We start from the raw sequence: 15,000 nt of genomic DNA on the forward strand, positions 1-15,000 counted from the left end.
GCTGAAAGAAAATCGCACAAGAGAGAGAACAAGTACAGTAAAGTAAAGTAGATGTTACTGCTGCATTGTTATGATAAAAACAACTGAAAAAGACATCAACCAAGTACAGTAAACTGTAGTATTATACACTACAGGGTAACAGAGAACAAAGTGAAATACAAGTATAATGTCAAAGGTAAATACAGTTATTTATAAATAAGACAATGTACAGTACAGTAACAGTGTATTACTATAATTAAATTGTTGTTTATTATTAATATATATAAAATTTACTAAAACACGACGGATAAAAAAAATAATTGATAACACGTGTGTTGTGTGTGTGTGTGTGTGTGTTAGCGGTGGAGAAGGATGGAGTTGTGCAACCTTACAATGACACAGGGGACCTGGATTTGTACGAGAGCTGCTCAGACTGTCTGGTCGTGATCTACACAAACAAAGAAGGACGCTTCCTGATGATCTACAGTAAAAAACAAAACACACACACGCACACACACACACACACACAGTAACACATGCTTTGTTATCAAGAATACATTAGTGTTTGGTTTAAGTTGTGTTTTTAATGTGTGTGTGTGTGTGTGTGTGTAAGGGAGGGAGGGTCATCACTCAGATGTTGATCAGTTGAAAGCTTCTCACACTGAACACAAGAAACAAGCCCAGTGTTTTGGATTCCTTGGCGACCAAGAGTTCTTCTACGACGGAGTCAGAGGTCTGATTATTACTAATATTATTATTATTACTATTGTTATCGTTGTTATAATGGTTGTTATCATTATTGTGGTTGTTGTTGTTGTTGTGGTTGTTCAGTATCCTTTCTTCTCTTCCCCGTCCTGTCAGATTTCTGTCATAAGAAATCCTCTGGAGAGCTGAAGGTTGAATCCTGAGTGAACAACAAACTGTTGAATCATCAATCAAATGAACGCAAATCACAAACTATGATTGTGTTTTTCACAACATGATGTAAACACATGTGAACATTATGACACCAATGTGGTGAGAACCAGATGTTCAGTAGCTCTGATTATTAAAACATGTGTGAATAAACCACAGAAATGCATACAAACCTTTTAAACTCCATGTTTCACGTTTTTTATAATCAGTGTCGGACCACTTGCTCTAATCTGCATCATATCTGCATGACATCTGTATCACATCTATACAGATCTATCTTCTTGTTGCAGAGCACCCGCTCTATCCCCTAGGCCACGCTCTCCCCACATCTATATCACATCTGTATCACATGATACATCTATATCACATCTGTATCACATGACATTACATTTCATGTCATTTAGCTGATGCTTTTATCCAAAGCGACTTACATTTTTTTTAGAACACTAATCATTTTATGAGGGGCCATCTAGGGGTTCAGTATCTTGCCAAGGACACTTAGGCATGCAGATGGGATAGAGTGGGATTCGAACCGGCAACCTTCTTGTTGCAGAGCACCCGCTCTATCCCCTAGGCCACGCTCTCCCCGCATCTATATAACATCTGTATCACATCTGTATCACATCTGTATCACATCTATATCACATCTGTATCACATCTGTATCACATCTGTATCACATCTGTATCACATCTGCATCACATCTGTATCACATCTGTATCACATCTGTATCACATCTGCATCACATCTATATCACATCTGTATCACATCAGGGTTATAGTTATTTAGGAACAATTGTCACTAAACACAAAACAGCCTCCACTCAGTGCCACCCTGAGAGCAGAGGTGTTAAACAAGTTAAACCTCTGTCAGCATGATAAAGTAAAGTTATACCACTGCTCTGAAACACGTTATATATTTTCCCAGTACACAAGCGATGATAATTCAACACAGGTTAAAAGTAGAAAGTTAACAAACTGTGAGAGCTGCTAACGTTACTCAGGTTATGTGTTTAAAACACTGTAGAGTTAGATGTAGTTTCTGTTACTTTAACAAACACCAAAACCTGTAAACAGGAAGTGTGAATTGTTTTTAACTCTATGCTCAAATACGAATACTACTGCGGGGAGGAGTGAAGAAGAGAAATTCCTGGATGATTTGAAATGGTCATTTATTACTCGCGCGCTGGGGAAGGGGCCCCCGCTGCTCCTCTGTGACAGCAGCAGCGGGTCCGTGACCTGTCTCGCAAAACTATCTTTGGATCTGAGATCTCGCAAAACTCGCAAAAATTCCTCGTGTCCCCTGGGGGGCTAGGGTTGTATTTTAAGGACACGTATCTTTTTACACACTTTAAATATCATCCCTAAATATTATTTACACGTCACAAGAGGACTCGTGTCCCTTTTGATTCTCACCAGCAGGGGGCGGTAAACCCCATGTGGTTAGGAAGACGCTGCGGCGTCACTTCCGCCAGAGTTTCAACATGGAGTCCGGTCTGAAGCTGAGTTTCTGGGAGCACGGACCGAAGCCCGGACAGTTCTACTCGTTCCCCGACGGCAGCAGCGGGCTGGTTCCAGCATGTGGGCCGGTCAGACACACACTGTGAGTCCGCTCCCTCTCTCAGGACCTCCGAGCTTCACCCAGAGTCTTACCCGGAGCTCCGCTGCCACTTTCGGTTTGAGCTCCGCCGCTCTGCTGTATCATCGTGGAGCTAACAGATGCTAACAGATGCTAAGCTAGCTGACGGGTTACAACAGTTTGAAAGTTTCTCATGATCAGAACAAACGTAAACAAGTAATTTCAGCCTTTTAATCGATAACTGACATTGATCCCGAGGATTTTCAGCCCGTACATCCTGCAGGCTGTTAGCCTGTAGCTGTTAGCTTGTGTCACTGCAGCTCATCGCGGTTCAAACGGAAATAATACGCATGGAATCTAATATATATATATATATATGGGTTATATATATATATATATATATATTAGGAATAAATTATGCTCAAGAAGGTTGAGATGCGTTTCGTGTGTACGAACCCGGAACGTTTAAATGAACAAGTCTCTTCGCAGGAACCCGATGGTGACCGGCACGTCGGTGCTCGGCGTGAAGTTCACCGGCGGCGTCATGATCGCCGCGGACATGCTGGGCTCGTACGGTTCTCTGGCTCGATTCAGGAACATCTCCCGCCTCATGAAGGTGACGCTCGCTGCTGACTCCAGCTGGACATGTGAATGTGATTGTGTCCGAACAGAGGTGAACAGCAGTTTGTGTTTCAGGTGAACAACAACACGATCCTGGGAGCTTCCGGAGACTACGCCGACTACCAGTACCTCAAACAGATCATCGAACAGATGGTGTAAGCTGCCACACAGTGTCCACTCGAACGTTTAGTTTCCCTGTAGTTCAAAATGTCCACAGGTACGACCGTCCACTCACGAGCTCCACTGGTCCCATGCCCAGAGTCCTGTGGTGTGTTCATGTGCTAAAGTCTGATTGTGGAAAACATGTGGAAAGGTTACCACTTGATGGGTTCCAATTTAAACTGATGCCTGGAATTCGGTACTGGTACCCGGTACTTTACTTTCTCTGTATAACAAAGAAGAGTCAGACCAGGGTTAGGATAAACCAAAGAATAAGGTCGGTCTAAACTAGGTCATACATCATTTAAAAGTCTCTGCCTCCATTTGGACTTTAGATCCAAAAACTATATTTTTGTGTCACTATGAAGTTAGAAAATGAAACTGACGTGACAGTTTAGCCTGGATGTCATTATTATAAGAAAAACATTGCTATTGTTTGCAGTTACTAAATTGACAAACCTGTAATATCCAAATAACCTATGTGCTAATGCGGGTGAATGGATAACATTTGAAATCTAAAAGCTTGATGCTCGTTATGTCACGTACTAGCAGTGGTCTGTAGGCAACCTGCCGGAGGGTTCGGCTTATAACAATCATTATCGCAATCTAAGATCCTTAATGGAAAAATACTACATTTGTGGGTCTCTCCCCCAGCTTGCTGGTGACTCGCAGGGCATTCTGGGTACCAGTCCGTTTGAAGTGAGGGTCTGAAATATCTCTGTTTGAGTATAGAACCCCACCCCTCTGTTCCAACAGCTATTGGGAAGGTCTCCCCCTGAATGCACACAATGAAGGGGAAGGGCCGAAATGGGAATGAGCCCTAGTTTCTGAATGACTTGTCTTTTGTTTCTCTGAGAGACGGAAACACTCCCTTCAAACAGAGGCTCTGACTCGGGCCCTCAGCTCTGGGGGCCTGTTTTGGCATTAACTGATGAATGTTGTCAGAACTCTGTGCTTGATTGATGTGTGTAACAGAATCGACGAGGAGCTGCTTGGCGACGGTCACAGCTACAGTCCGAAGGCGGTTCACTCGTGGTTGACCAGGGTCATGTACAACCGCCGCAGCAAAATGAATCCTCTGTGGAACACAGTGGTCATTGGAGGGTTCTACAACGGAGAGAGGTAGCGACAGACTGGGGCTATTAATTGGTGCTAAGAAGAATTACAGAGTATAATAATTAACATGTCAGCCATTTTTGTTCTGTCTAGTTTCCTAGGCTACGTGGACAAGCTGGGCGTGGCCTATGAGGCTCCCACGGTGGCCACAGGCTTTGGAGCATACCTGGCTCAGGTGAGAGAAACAGATGTGCACCGACTTCACCGCAACATCTGCAGGGCTCCTGATGTTAACTGTGTGTGTGTGTGTGTGTGTGCGTGCGCAGCCTTTGATGAGGGAGGTGGTGGAGAATAAAGTGGAGATCACTAAGCAGGAGGCTCGGGAGCTGCTGGAGCGCTGCCTCAAAGTTCTTTACTACAGAGACGCTCGCTCCTACAACAAAGTAAGTTCACTTCAATTCGTAGATAATATCTAAAAACTATCCGTGACTGTATATAAAGACCATCAATATCTGCAGTTATTTAATGTGCTAAAGAGAAATTTTCTAGACAAAGAATCATTTGTTGTGTTTATTTTAGCATGAGATCGCCATAGTAACGGAAGAGGGCGTGGAGATTGTCGGTCCGCTGTCGTCTGAAACCAACTGGGACATCGCTCACCTGGTCAGGTAGGTCGAAGGTCAAAGGAGGAGGCGGTTGATCCTAGACATTAAACCCAATTGTTTTCTAATGAATCATTTTTTGCTCCAAAAAACAAATGGTAATAAGTTGATCCTTTTTTCAGTCCAATGATATTTTGACTTTTTTCACTTTCTTATTGTTAATAAAAAACGTTTGTGTTTCCAGGATTTTGGAAAAATTTACAAATTAAAATGTAAAGGCATTTGAGCATCTTGTTAACCTAATAATTATTATGTGGCTTGGAATAAATAGGTTTTATAATTTAATTTAATATTATTTTCCTACAATTCCAACTGTTAGGATGTTAAGTCATGAAATATCTCCATAACATATAATCATTCCGATGATAAATGTTTGTCACAGTCTGAATATCAAATGTCCGTTTCTGTTTCTCTGCAGTGGGTTTGAATGAAGACTATGATGAAGACCAGATATTCCTCTGCTCTCTTCCCCAGTTGTTGTTCAGTGTCTCTTTTGTATAATGGAAAATAAATGTCATACCTCGAAATGTTTTTTCTGGTTTTTCTTCTCAGCACATGAATGTGATCACATCTTGAAACGTTAAAACCACGGAAGTGATGCACATCAAACCTATCATATATTTTCTACAGTTATATTATTCTATATTATTTACACTGGAAAATAACATTTAAAAGTGGGATCAGTGTTTGAAAGTCTTTTACTTTGTCAGTATTGATGTATCATTTCTCAAAACAGCACTATAATTAACAAAGAGGGCGAGTGAAAATAGTTAGATTTCCCCTTGAGAGACTAAGATAAAGTCAAACTGTGGTAATTGACCAAATGTGTAAGAAACCAACTTGGTCTAATAATAATTAACCTTCAGGACTGTGTGTGTCTGTCCTTTGATCTTATATATAACGTGTCTGATTCATGACTACATGTTAATCCACGCAGTCTGTTGCTATGCAGACTTCACGAGATTCACTCATCTGCTTTGTAACTGGGCAGACCAGGATCACGCGTCCAATCAGAATAATCCCAGTCAGAAAAAAGATTCTGCTCGACAAATAGAATTCCAGCCGCTTTTGGTAACCGGGTAAATTAGTGACAGCGCACCAATCAGAAGAGACGTCGGCTTTGTAGTCAGGCAGACATAACGAAGTCGTCCAATCACAAAAAGACCAGAGGGGATTTTAGCAGTAGCTTGTGTCAGGTACTTTGTTTTTCTTTTTAAAATAATGACTTTAATCAGCTGATCACCATCGATCAGCTGTTTGTGTTGAAACGCGTCTGAAAACAGGTGAACATGCGTTACAGCTCATGCTAATGCTAATGCTAGGACAGAGCCAGCAGCTAGGCTAGTCCACTAGCATCTCGGGTTAGCAGCTAGCTTCTAGCCTCCCGGTAAACGGTCGAGTTTACGAGTTCTCCGGTAGAACCGGTTCTGTCCGTCTCGGACCCGCGGGCTTGTCTGCGCGTGTTGCCGCCCGCTGACCTGTCGCGGTGCCGGTGTGTGTGGAGCTCGTGCTGCGGGTGTGTGTGATCTGCTCGCGGGGCTCCGACATGTTGCTGTGTCGGTGTGATCATAGTGAATGTCAGACACATGACCACCGGCGCTAGAGACACACACCGGACACACACCGGCCGTGAGCGGGACACACACCGGCCCCGCGGTCACAGCTCAGCCACTGACGCGTTCACATCCCCCGGTAACGGCAGCTGTGAGTGGAGCCGGTAGCGGGCTGTGTCCGGCTCCCCTGGAACACGCCTCCCGCTACGGCTGGCACCGGGAACGTTTAACGGCACCGGGACAGCCGCCATGTGTCGCTACCCGGCCGCCACAGGGCCTGCTTCAGCGGGTTCACCCGAACCCTCTGAACCACGTGAGGCTCCGGGACATCTGGTCCTGCACCGGGACGGAGGCGGGAGAGACCCGGCACTCAGGGTGTCTGTCTGCGGTCAACCGACACACAGAGTCCCGGTTCAGCCCCGGTTCATCTGACACACAGACCCTTACACTCACAACATGACAACTTTTAACCGACGGATTAATTCTGTTCACTTGGTTAGTAAATCTACTCCAATAGATCAAAGGCACTTAGACGATCTCATCCAGGAGCCCCAACCACAACGAGGCCCCTGACTCAGTGCCTCTCCAGGGGAGGGAGGTCAGTGAGTCAGTCAGTTAGCTAGTCAGGTAGTTAGTCAGGTAGGTAGGTAGGTACGTAGGTACGTAGTTAGTCAGCTAGTTAGTTAATCAGTCAGTTAGCTAGCTAGTCAGGTAGTAAGTCTGGTAGCTAGTTAGGTAGGTAGGTAGGTAGGTAGTTCGTCAGTCAGATAGCTAGTTAGGTAGCTAGTTAGTTAATCAGTCAGTTAGCTAGCTAGTCAGGTAGCTAGTTAGTTAGGTAGGTAGGTAGTTAGTTAGTCAGTCAGGTAGCTAGTTAGTTAGTTAGGTAGGTAGGTACGTAGTTAGTCAGGTAGCTAGTTAGTTAGCTAGTTAGTTAGGTAGGTAGTTAGTTAGTCAGTCAGGTAGCTAGTTAGTTAGTTAGGTAGGTAGGTAGGTACGTAGTTAGTCAGGTAGCTAGTTAGTTAGGTAGTCAGTCAGTCAGTCAGGTAGGTCGTCGGCAGGAGGAGCCAGTAAACCTGGTGAAGGATGTACTTTGACTCAGAGATGAACTCAGATTGAATATTGAATCTTTAACGTTGTCACTCTGAACAATTCAAGATGAAAACAATCCCAGTGTGTGATTTGGTTCAGATTGAATGTGTCAGGTGTGAACTTACCTTAGTGACTTTAAGCTGTTCATACAGAGGGGGGAGCTCTGAGTCTGTTTATTATATATATATAATCTATATAATCTATAGATGGTTCAGTGCTGGGCATTATTGTTAAAACATGTTGACCAATCAGATCGAAACACACCAGGGGTCTCAGGATTAGAAAATACTAACCTAACCCACTTTAATTAAGATATAAAATCTTAATACTTATTCATGTTCATTGATCAATAGCCACCCATTTACAGTACAATCATATAAAACCAGTACAGTGTGGGGATCTTTCATCTTTGAGATTGACAGCTGTCAACGTGTCACAATAAGACCGGCCTCCAGGAACAACTTTGTCGGGATGAATGTTCCACATGTTGTTTATGTCACACCTGTTTCTTTGTGTTTTATTGTTGAATGGGTTGAAATGAATGATGGACTAGTGTCTGTTGTTCTAGACTCAAGGGTCAGTGACTCTGGTTCCTGAGCTTCAACCATGTCAGTAAATACAGGTTGGAGTTCTAAATATGTAATGTGTGTTGGTTTTTCTGTCTCTCTCCAGATGTTGGTTCTCCGCACCGGTTAGCTGGTCCAGATGTCGGAGGACCACCGGCACCAGCGGGCCGAAGCCTCCCGGCGGGGGGATGGCGGTCTGGAGGCGGGGGAGGGCGACACGGAGCCCAGCATGTTGCAGCAGAGACTGAAAAACAACATCTCGTAAGTCAACTCTGCTCTGATCCACTGACTGACGATCACATGACAGTCAGGTCACTAACCAGCTGATTGAGTTCAGATCAGTGACTGTAAATAAAGATGAACGACCTGTCTCTACATCCCCCCCCCCCGTTCAGACGTAAAGGGTCAGGTTAATGATGAGGCGGGGTATTTGAACCAGCGACCAGGGGGCGATCCAGATGATTTGGCTTCACCTTGAGAGCCAGTATGTCATCCATCTTAAGTCAAGGTCTATAATTCTGACACTAAAGTTGATTAAAGGGTTATTCTGTTGATTTAGCTCCTCAGTGTTATATGAATATACACAACTTTAAATCTGCTCCTCAATCACAAACTTTAACCTGCTGTGATCAGTGTGTGTGTGTGATCTGTGTGTGTCATCAGTGTGTGTGTGATCTGTGTGTGTCATCAGTGTGTGTGTGATCTTTGTGTGATCTTTGTGTGATCTGTGTTTTCTCTGTCTCCCAGAAAGAGCGTTCAGACCAAAGTGGATCAGATCCTGGTAAGAACCAAAGCCACAGTTCCCATGTCGTGTTGAAGAATCGTGGACGTCTCCTCAGCTGGTTTCTGTTTTTCTTCCACAGCAAGACGTCCAGCGTTTCTCCGACAATGACAAGCTGTACCTGTACCTCCAGTTGCCCTCGGGACCCGGCTCCGGAGACAAGAGGTCACTGCTGCACAGTGTCGTTCGCTAAGCATAGTCCCACAGGAAAACAGAGATGCTAAGTTGTGTTGCGTGTGTCTGTGTGTTTGTGTAGTGTCGGGGACTCCAGCTCGTTCAACACAGCCGACCAGCTTCACACCTGTAACTGGATCCGCAGTCACCTGGAGGAGCACTCGGACACCTGCCTGCCCAAACAGGACGTCTACGAGACGTACAAGTCAGAAAACACAAGCCAGCGCACAGAGTCGATTTTCTCAAGTTGTTGATCGAGCATGTGACCTTTGACCCCTCCCCCTCTGTTGTTCTTCAGGAGATACTGTGAGAACCTGCAGCATCGACCTCTGAGCGCCGCCAACTTCGGGAAGATCATCAGAGACATTTTCCCCAACATCAAGGCCCGACGGCTCGGGGGCAGAGGACAATCCAAATATCCTTCCTGCTGCCTGAGGGGCACAGTGATGTCACAATGATGTCACAATGATGTCACAGTGATGTCACAGACATACAGTGATGTAACAGTGATGTCACAGTAAAGATATATTATGGGCTGGTTGAGGAGCTTTACTGTGATCATGACTCAGCATTTAACAGTCAATAAACTGTGATGAGGTCTGACTGTGTGAGGGTGCTGGTTGAATTCCCTGACCTGCCTGGCTCATACATACTGTTACAGCGGCATCAGGAGGAAGACGGTGCTCAACATGCCTCTGCTGCCAAACCTGGATCTGAAGAACGACCCGGTACACACACACTAACTCAACACACTGTTCCCCAGACTTCACATGTTTGATTTCTGACCTAAAGATATCTACAGGACACGACTCAGTTATAGTCACAGAGCCACCTGTTGAGTCTAGGCAAGTTGTGCGTGAACAATCCTCTTGGTTTTAATGATGTGTTAATATTCTTTTGATATGTTGTACGCTCCTTCCTCTTCCTCCCCAGGCGGAGCTGACGGAGCTAGTTCAGACCTACAAGCAGGAAGTGACAGAGGCGGCATGTGAGCTGATCTGCGATTGGGCTCAGAAGATCCTGAAGCGTTCCTTCGACACGGTGGTGGAGATTGCTCGCTACCTGATCCAGGAGCACATTGTGAACCCTCGCTGCAGCCAGGCTGAGCTGGTCACGTCTGCAGCGCTCGCAGGTCAGTTGGACAGAGTCCACGTCTCGTCATGTTTTCAGGTTGAACATCTGTCCTGATCAGCTCGTGTGTCTGTCTGTCGGCAGGAGGTCCAGCCAAACCCCACAAGGTCATCAAGAAAGCTCCGGTTGTTTCGAAAGCTGAGTCGGACGGAGCCGCAGATCAGAAGGTGCTCACACGTGTTTCTGTTCAGTCACTGTTCAGTCGCTGTCTCTGCCGCTCACCACTTCCTGTCTGAACGCAGAGGGAGCCTGGAGAATCGTCCTCACTGAAGCTGCCGTCTGGAGACAAATCATCCGCCACCAAGCCCTCCTCCCTGGACGCTCCGCCTCCTCCCTCCTCCTCCTCCTCTTCCTCCTCTTCCTCTCTGCGCCCTGCGGTACGTCAACACCTGCATTTACCTGCACCTCTGTCCGACCGTGTGTCAGATTGATGAAGTTAACAAATGGATTGATTTTGCAGGTGGAGGCGTTCATGAAGCAGTTACCCAGAATCCTCCCCCGTAGCTCCATCCCCGATAAAACCCAGCTCTCTGTCCGCTCGTCTCCGCCCTCTCTGGCGCCCAAGGACGCCTCAGGTGTCGGGGGGGTATCTGGACCTGGAGGTCCGGCTGCTGCCGCTGGTGCCAGCGGGGTTGGGGTGAAGGTCATTGCCATGGCAACGTTGCCCCAGCAGCAAGGCGGCCCTGTCCCGGTGATGATCTTGCCTCAGGGCGTCCTGTCCTACGAGAGAGAGACGGTCGCCCCGCCCCCACCACCTCTCCCTCCTTCTCAGCCGCAAAACGTCCCAGCAGCCCCCACCTCTGTGGTCCAGAAGGCTCGAGGGAACGTCACCAAGCGCCCCCTGGAGGTGGGGACGTCCGCTGGTGCACCAGGCACGTGTGGTGGCTCTGCTGCCAACACTCATCCAGTGAAACGGAAACGTGGCCGACCAAGGAAACCTAGACCAGAGGACGCGCTGCCTGCTCAGCCTCCTTGTGTTCTTCCTCCTCAGCCCCCACTCCATGCACCTCCTTCCCACCCTCCCATCATCACCTCCCTGACCGGTGGTGTCATCCAGAAAGCATGCTCTTCCTCGTCCTCCTGCTCCTCACAGCCAGTACTGGAGCTGGTGATCCAGGACCAGCCCGGCCTGGTTCTGAGTCAGCTGCCGGCGCTGTCGGAGCAGCGCGACGTGGTGATACAGTGTCAGCCGCGGGGGGGGGCTGAGCCCGAACGCCACTGTCGACCGCTGCTGCTGCTCCAGGCTCCAGGGAAGCCCAGCTGGGAGCTGGCAGCATCAGGACGGACGCCGATGGTGGAGGTCATCCAGAAGGCTCCAAGACCAAGCAATAACAAGAGCAGCGCTTCTGTCCCCATGGCCCACCTCCCCCACCTCCCCCCTCCTCCTCCCCTTTCCTTGCCCATGCTACACGAGGCGGGGGGGGAGGTCGAAATAATGTTGACACCGGTGGAGCTGCACGTCAACCCGACGTTGCCTCTTCCCAGCTCCTCCTCCTCTGCTGCTCCCGCCCCCTCGCCGTCTATCTCCTCCTCCATGGGGGGGAGGGGCCAGGAGGAGGAGGGGGGGCGACGAGAGAGCAGCACCTCCTCAAAGAGAGAGGGACATTAGCCCCTCCCTCTTTTCTCTTTAACAGCGCTCACTACGCTTTACCTCACCTGCAACTCTGCCCCCTGACCTCTCCTGCTCCTTATTGGTGGAAATCCCAGATTGGCGACAGCAGAGAGCCAATGAGGATAGATGAAGCCAACCCACTTTGTCTGTGTGTCTGTGTGTGTGTGTGTGTGTGTGTGTGTGTGTGTGTGTGTGTGTGTGTGTGTGTGTGTGTGTGTGTGTGTGTGTGTGTGTGTGTGTGTGTGTGTGTGTGTGTGTGTGTGTGTGTGTGTGTGTGTGTGTGTGTGTGTGTGTGTGTGTGTGTGTGTTCTTTCTCCCTGCCTCCTCTTTCTCTAAACGTCCTGGTTGAGGCCGTCTGCTGCTTCAGATCACTGGATTTATAGAACAGAAAAGAAGCACAGATGAGACGTGTGTTCCGTATTGAGTGCGCCTCTAGGTGGCGTCGGTGAGCTGCAGTAGTAACTACGGGTTAGAAATGAACTGGACGTTCAGCTCAGTTCATTTGATGTTTGAGACGTTCTCAGCTGCAGAGTTCCTCTAATGTCTCCGATTTCAGGGCAATAAAACGTGTTTGTACACGTAGAGTGAATGGATGGATGCTAGAGGACGAGAAGATGAGAGGATGAAAACGTGCAGCAGCAGAAAAGTTGGAGGTTTGAGTGAATGTGACCTTTTTTGGGGGGGGCACTTTGATTTCATAACATTTAATTTGTTCAATGAAATTATTTATTTTAAATATATTTAAAACAAACAATCGCCACATTTTTACATTAATGTGGAGGTGTGTTTTACACTCGTCTGGGATTGGTCGGGCTAAGGATCATTTGAATCACAGACTTTTTTTTATCATTATATAAAATTCCACGGTCTCAGATTTAAGTTTTGAAGTTTATTGGATGTAAACTGAGTATTTTAGTTTTCTGTTTTATTGTTTAATTTTTTGATCTCCAGCCATGTTCGACATTAGCACTTAATAACACCGCTCCTCCAGCAGAGGTCGCTCTGAGGCAGTGGAATGCTTTGGGATCGCAGCGCAGCTAACCAGCGTTAGAAAATATTATTTTTTTCAAAAAAACACGATAAAAATGAAATCGTACTTTTACTACGGAAACTTTTTTTTCTGTTTTTTAAATAATTTCATTCAAAGTCAACCTGAGCAACTTAAACAAACTTAAAACTGATTGATTATCAGTAAATTAAGGGTTAGGGTCTCTGTTTATTGTATTATTACAGAGTCATGTTGATCTCAATAGTTTATTATTCAGATAAATTAAAAGTTTGAATTGTAAGAAAATGGCGGAAAACTAAAACAGCATTTAGATAGGGTTAGGGTTAACCCATTTTGCTTCAAAATGAACTAAAATAATTTATTTTTAAAACTCTCGTTAATTTAATGTTGATTGAACGTTTTAGTTCTGGAAAAAAATTACATAAAGCAGGATCTTTAAATTACTGTTAATTTCAGAATAAAATCCTGCGTTGATTTAGAAAACAAACGTGTTCCTGCTGTTCTTCTTCTCTGGAGTCGGGAGGAGTTTGTTTCGCCATCCCTACACTTTTCTCATCCTGTAAACACAAAGAAGAACAAAATGTTTTTGTCGACGCTCGCACATCGAGGTGTTAATACAGCTGCTGTGTGTGTGTTTGTGTGCTTGTGTGTTTCCCTCCGTCCTGTGACATTGAGAGCTTCAGAGCAGTTAAGGTGAAAAGACTTTAAATCCTTTTTGCATGATTTGAAAATGAGGTTTAGTGCCATGAACTGAGCAAAGTTTAGCTCACATGCTAACGGCTGCAGCGCCACCAATAATCATAATTTAAAAAAAATTCATAACAAAAATAAGTTTAACGGGAAGTGAGTGAATATCTGCAGCAGGTGGAAAACGTCTGAGTTTGTCTTTGAGCCTCGAACAGAAATGAGGGAAGTAGCACTGTGAAAACAAGAGAAGGTCATGATGCCGTCACCGAGCAGCAGACTCTTTATTTTATATTAAAATTAAAACAGATGGAATAAAGAGGAAAATATTTCCTGTCATTGTAAAGTGCAGTAGTGGATGACACGGAGGCGTGAACTCCGTCACATGACTCTGACTGATGGCTGTAGAAACACACAATGACTCGTCTCCACTTCCTCCAGAAAAGAAGCTAAAATATCTTCGATACAAACGCTGCCATCTTGTGGTGATGACGTCATTTACAGTCGGAGTCGGTGCAGAAGGGACCGTGGAGTGGAGGTGTGGTATCGAAGCCCCACCCCTATACACTTTCAACCAATCAGGAGTCAGTCTCAGCTGTCAATCGAGATGTGTCAGTCGATGATTTGGCTTCACTTTTTAAAAAGCGGTCATGTCCTCCATCTTTACAGTTTGTGGTTCAGCCCTGAAACTTTCTGTGTTAGATTTGGTGACATCCAGTGGTGAAGATGCAAAGTGCAACCAGGTTGTTTCTTACAAGTATGAGATGTTTGTTGGAATCGTTCACTGTGGAGCCGTGGAGCTCAAAAAGAAACGGGTCAGAGAATCAAAGATTAAACGATCGGGATTCGGGTATCAGCACGTTGACTTTAAAGGATCAGACTCAACCGCACAACATCCTCTGCTGTCACTTCCTGTCTGTGATGCATCATTTTTTAATTTGTACTTTTGTTTTTTTATCTAATTTTATTTTTATTAAGGTTTTAACTTAAATGTTTGTTCACCTTCACTTCAAGAGCCCTCAAAGGTTTTGCACTGACAATATTTTCATTCAGTTTCCTGTGAAGGATTTATTCAAAGCTGATTTCAAGTTTGAACGAGGCTTCAGATCTGTTACGATCTTTGTGTTTGACTTCCAAATTGAGTTAAATAATAAAAGCAATTTGATCTTCAAGTTCTCTGACGGTTGCTCTGATTGGGCCGTCCAGGTTGCTTGTCAGTCATGTGACAGTCGTCAAGGTTCAGTTTATCGAGTTGCTTTTTGTTTTGTTTGTTTTTCCAAACCATGTGACCTGAACGACCCTGAGGTGACGTTAACATATTGGAGGAGAGACAAACGTTTTCAGAAAATAAACTTGATCCAAAGACTCTTTTAATAAATATATCCCCAGTTTGAATCAGAAGATAAAGGTGAAGGTGCATCTTTGGTTTTAGT

General features: G+C 45.6%; 3 protein-coding genes across 5 annotated transcripts in view; all 3 read left to right on the top strand.

Annotated features, from left to right (window-relative positions):
* The window catches only part of LOC133972717 (saxitoxin and tetrodotoxin-binding protein 1-like), a 1,984-nt gene extending 918 nt beyond the window's left edge, over positions 1–1,066 (top strand). Inside the window, exons 4-7 of one of the 2 annotated variants that reach the window (XM_062410285.1) lie at positions 340–465; positions 593–712; positions 841–936; positions 1,019–1,066. In XM_062410285.1, coding sequence (XP_062266269.1) covers positions 340–465; positions 593–712; positions 841–887 — 293 coding nt within the window. In that variant the 3' untranslated portion in view covers positions 888–936; positions 1,019–1,066. Of the gene's footprint in view, positions 1–339; positions 466–592; positions 713–840 lie in introns of both variants that reach the window. The other variant, XM_062410284.1, reaches the window with a different exon arrangement.
* A 1,268-nt stretch (positions 1,067–2,334) lies between these two features.
* Positions 2,335–5,495, top strand: psmb4 (proteasome 20S subunit beta 4). The gene is made up of 8 exons (XM_062410283.1): positions 2,335–2,494; positions 2,960–3,086; positions 3,167–3,246; positions 4,226–4,372; positions 4,460–4,541; positions 4,633–4,749; positions 4,886–4,974; positions 5,387–5,495. Exons 1-8 carry the CDS (start codon positions 2,376–2,378, stop codon positions 5,397–5,399), a joined length of 774 nt encoding a protein of 257 aa, XP_062266267.1. The 5' UTR covers positions 2,335–2,375; the 3' UTR covers positions 5,400–5,495.
* A 588-nt stretch (positions 5,496–6,083) lies between these two features.
* Positions 6,084–15,000, top strand: part of rfx5 (regulatory factor X, 5) — a 9,409-nt gene continuing 492 nt past the window's right edge. The window contains exons 1-11 of one of the 2 annotated variants that reach the window (XM_062409431.1): positions 6,084–6,164; positions 8,283–8,437; positions 8,924–8,957; positions 9,040–9,122; positions 9,214–9,336; positions 9,430–9,546; positions 9,781–9,859; positions 10,065–10,263; positions 10,347–10,429; positions 10,505–10,639; positions 10,723–15,000. The exon at positions 10,723–15,000 is cut by the window's right edge and continues 492 nt beyond it. In XM_062409431.1, the coding sequence (XP_062265415.1) occupies positions 8,316–8,437; positions 8,924–8,957; positions 9,040–9,122; positions 9,214–9,336; positions 9,430–9,546; positions 9,781–9,859; positions 10,065–10,263; positions 10,347–10,429; positions 10,505–10,639; positions 10,723–11,871 (2,124 nt within the window). In that variant the 5' untranslated portion in view covers positions 6,084–6,164; positions 8,283–8,315 and the 3' untranslated portion in view covers positions 11,872–15,000. Of the gene's footprint in view, positions 6,165–6,232; positions 7,017–8,282; positions 8,438–8,923; positions 8,958–9,039; positions 9,123–9,213; positions 9,337–9,429; positions 9,547–9,780; positions 9,860–10,064; positions 10,264–10,346; positions 10,430–10,504; positions 10,640–10,722 lie in introns of those variants that run through there. The other variant, XM_062409430.1, reaches the window with a different exon arrangement.

Source organism: Platichthys flesus, chromosome 17 (genome assembly GCF_949316205.1).
Source record: "Platichthys flesus chromosome 17, fPlaFle2.1, whole genome shotgun sequence".
Taxonomy (NCBI): domain Eukaryota; kingdom Metazoa; phylum Chordata; class Actinopteri; order Pleuronectiformes; family Pleuronectidae; genus Platichthys; species Platichthys flesus.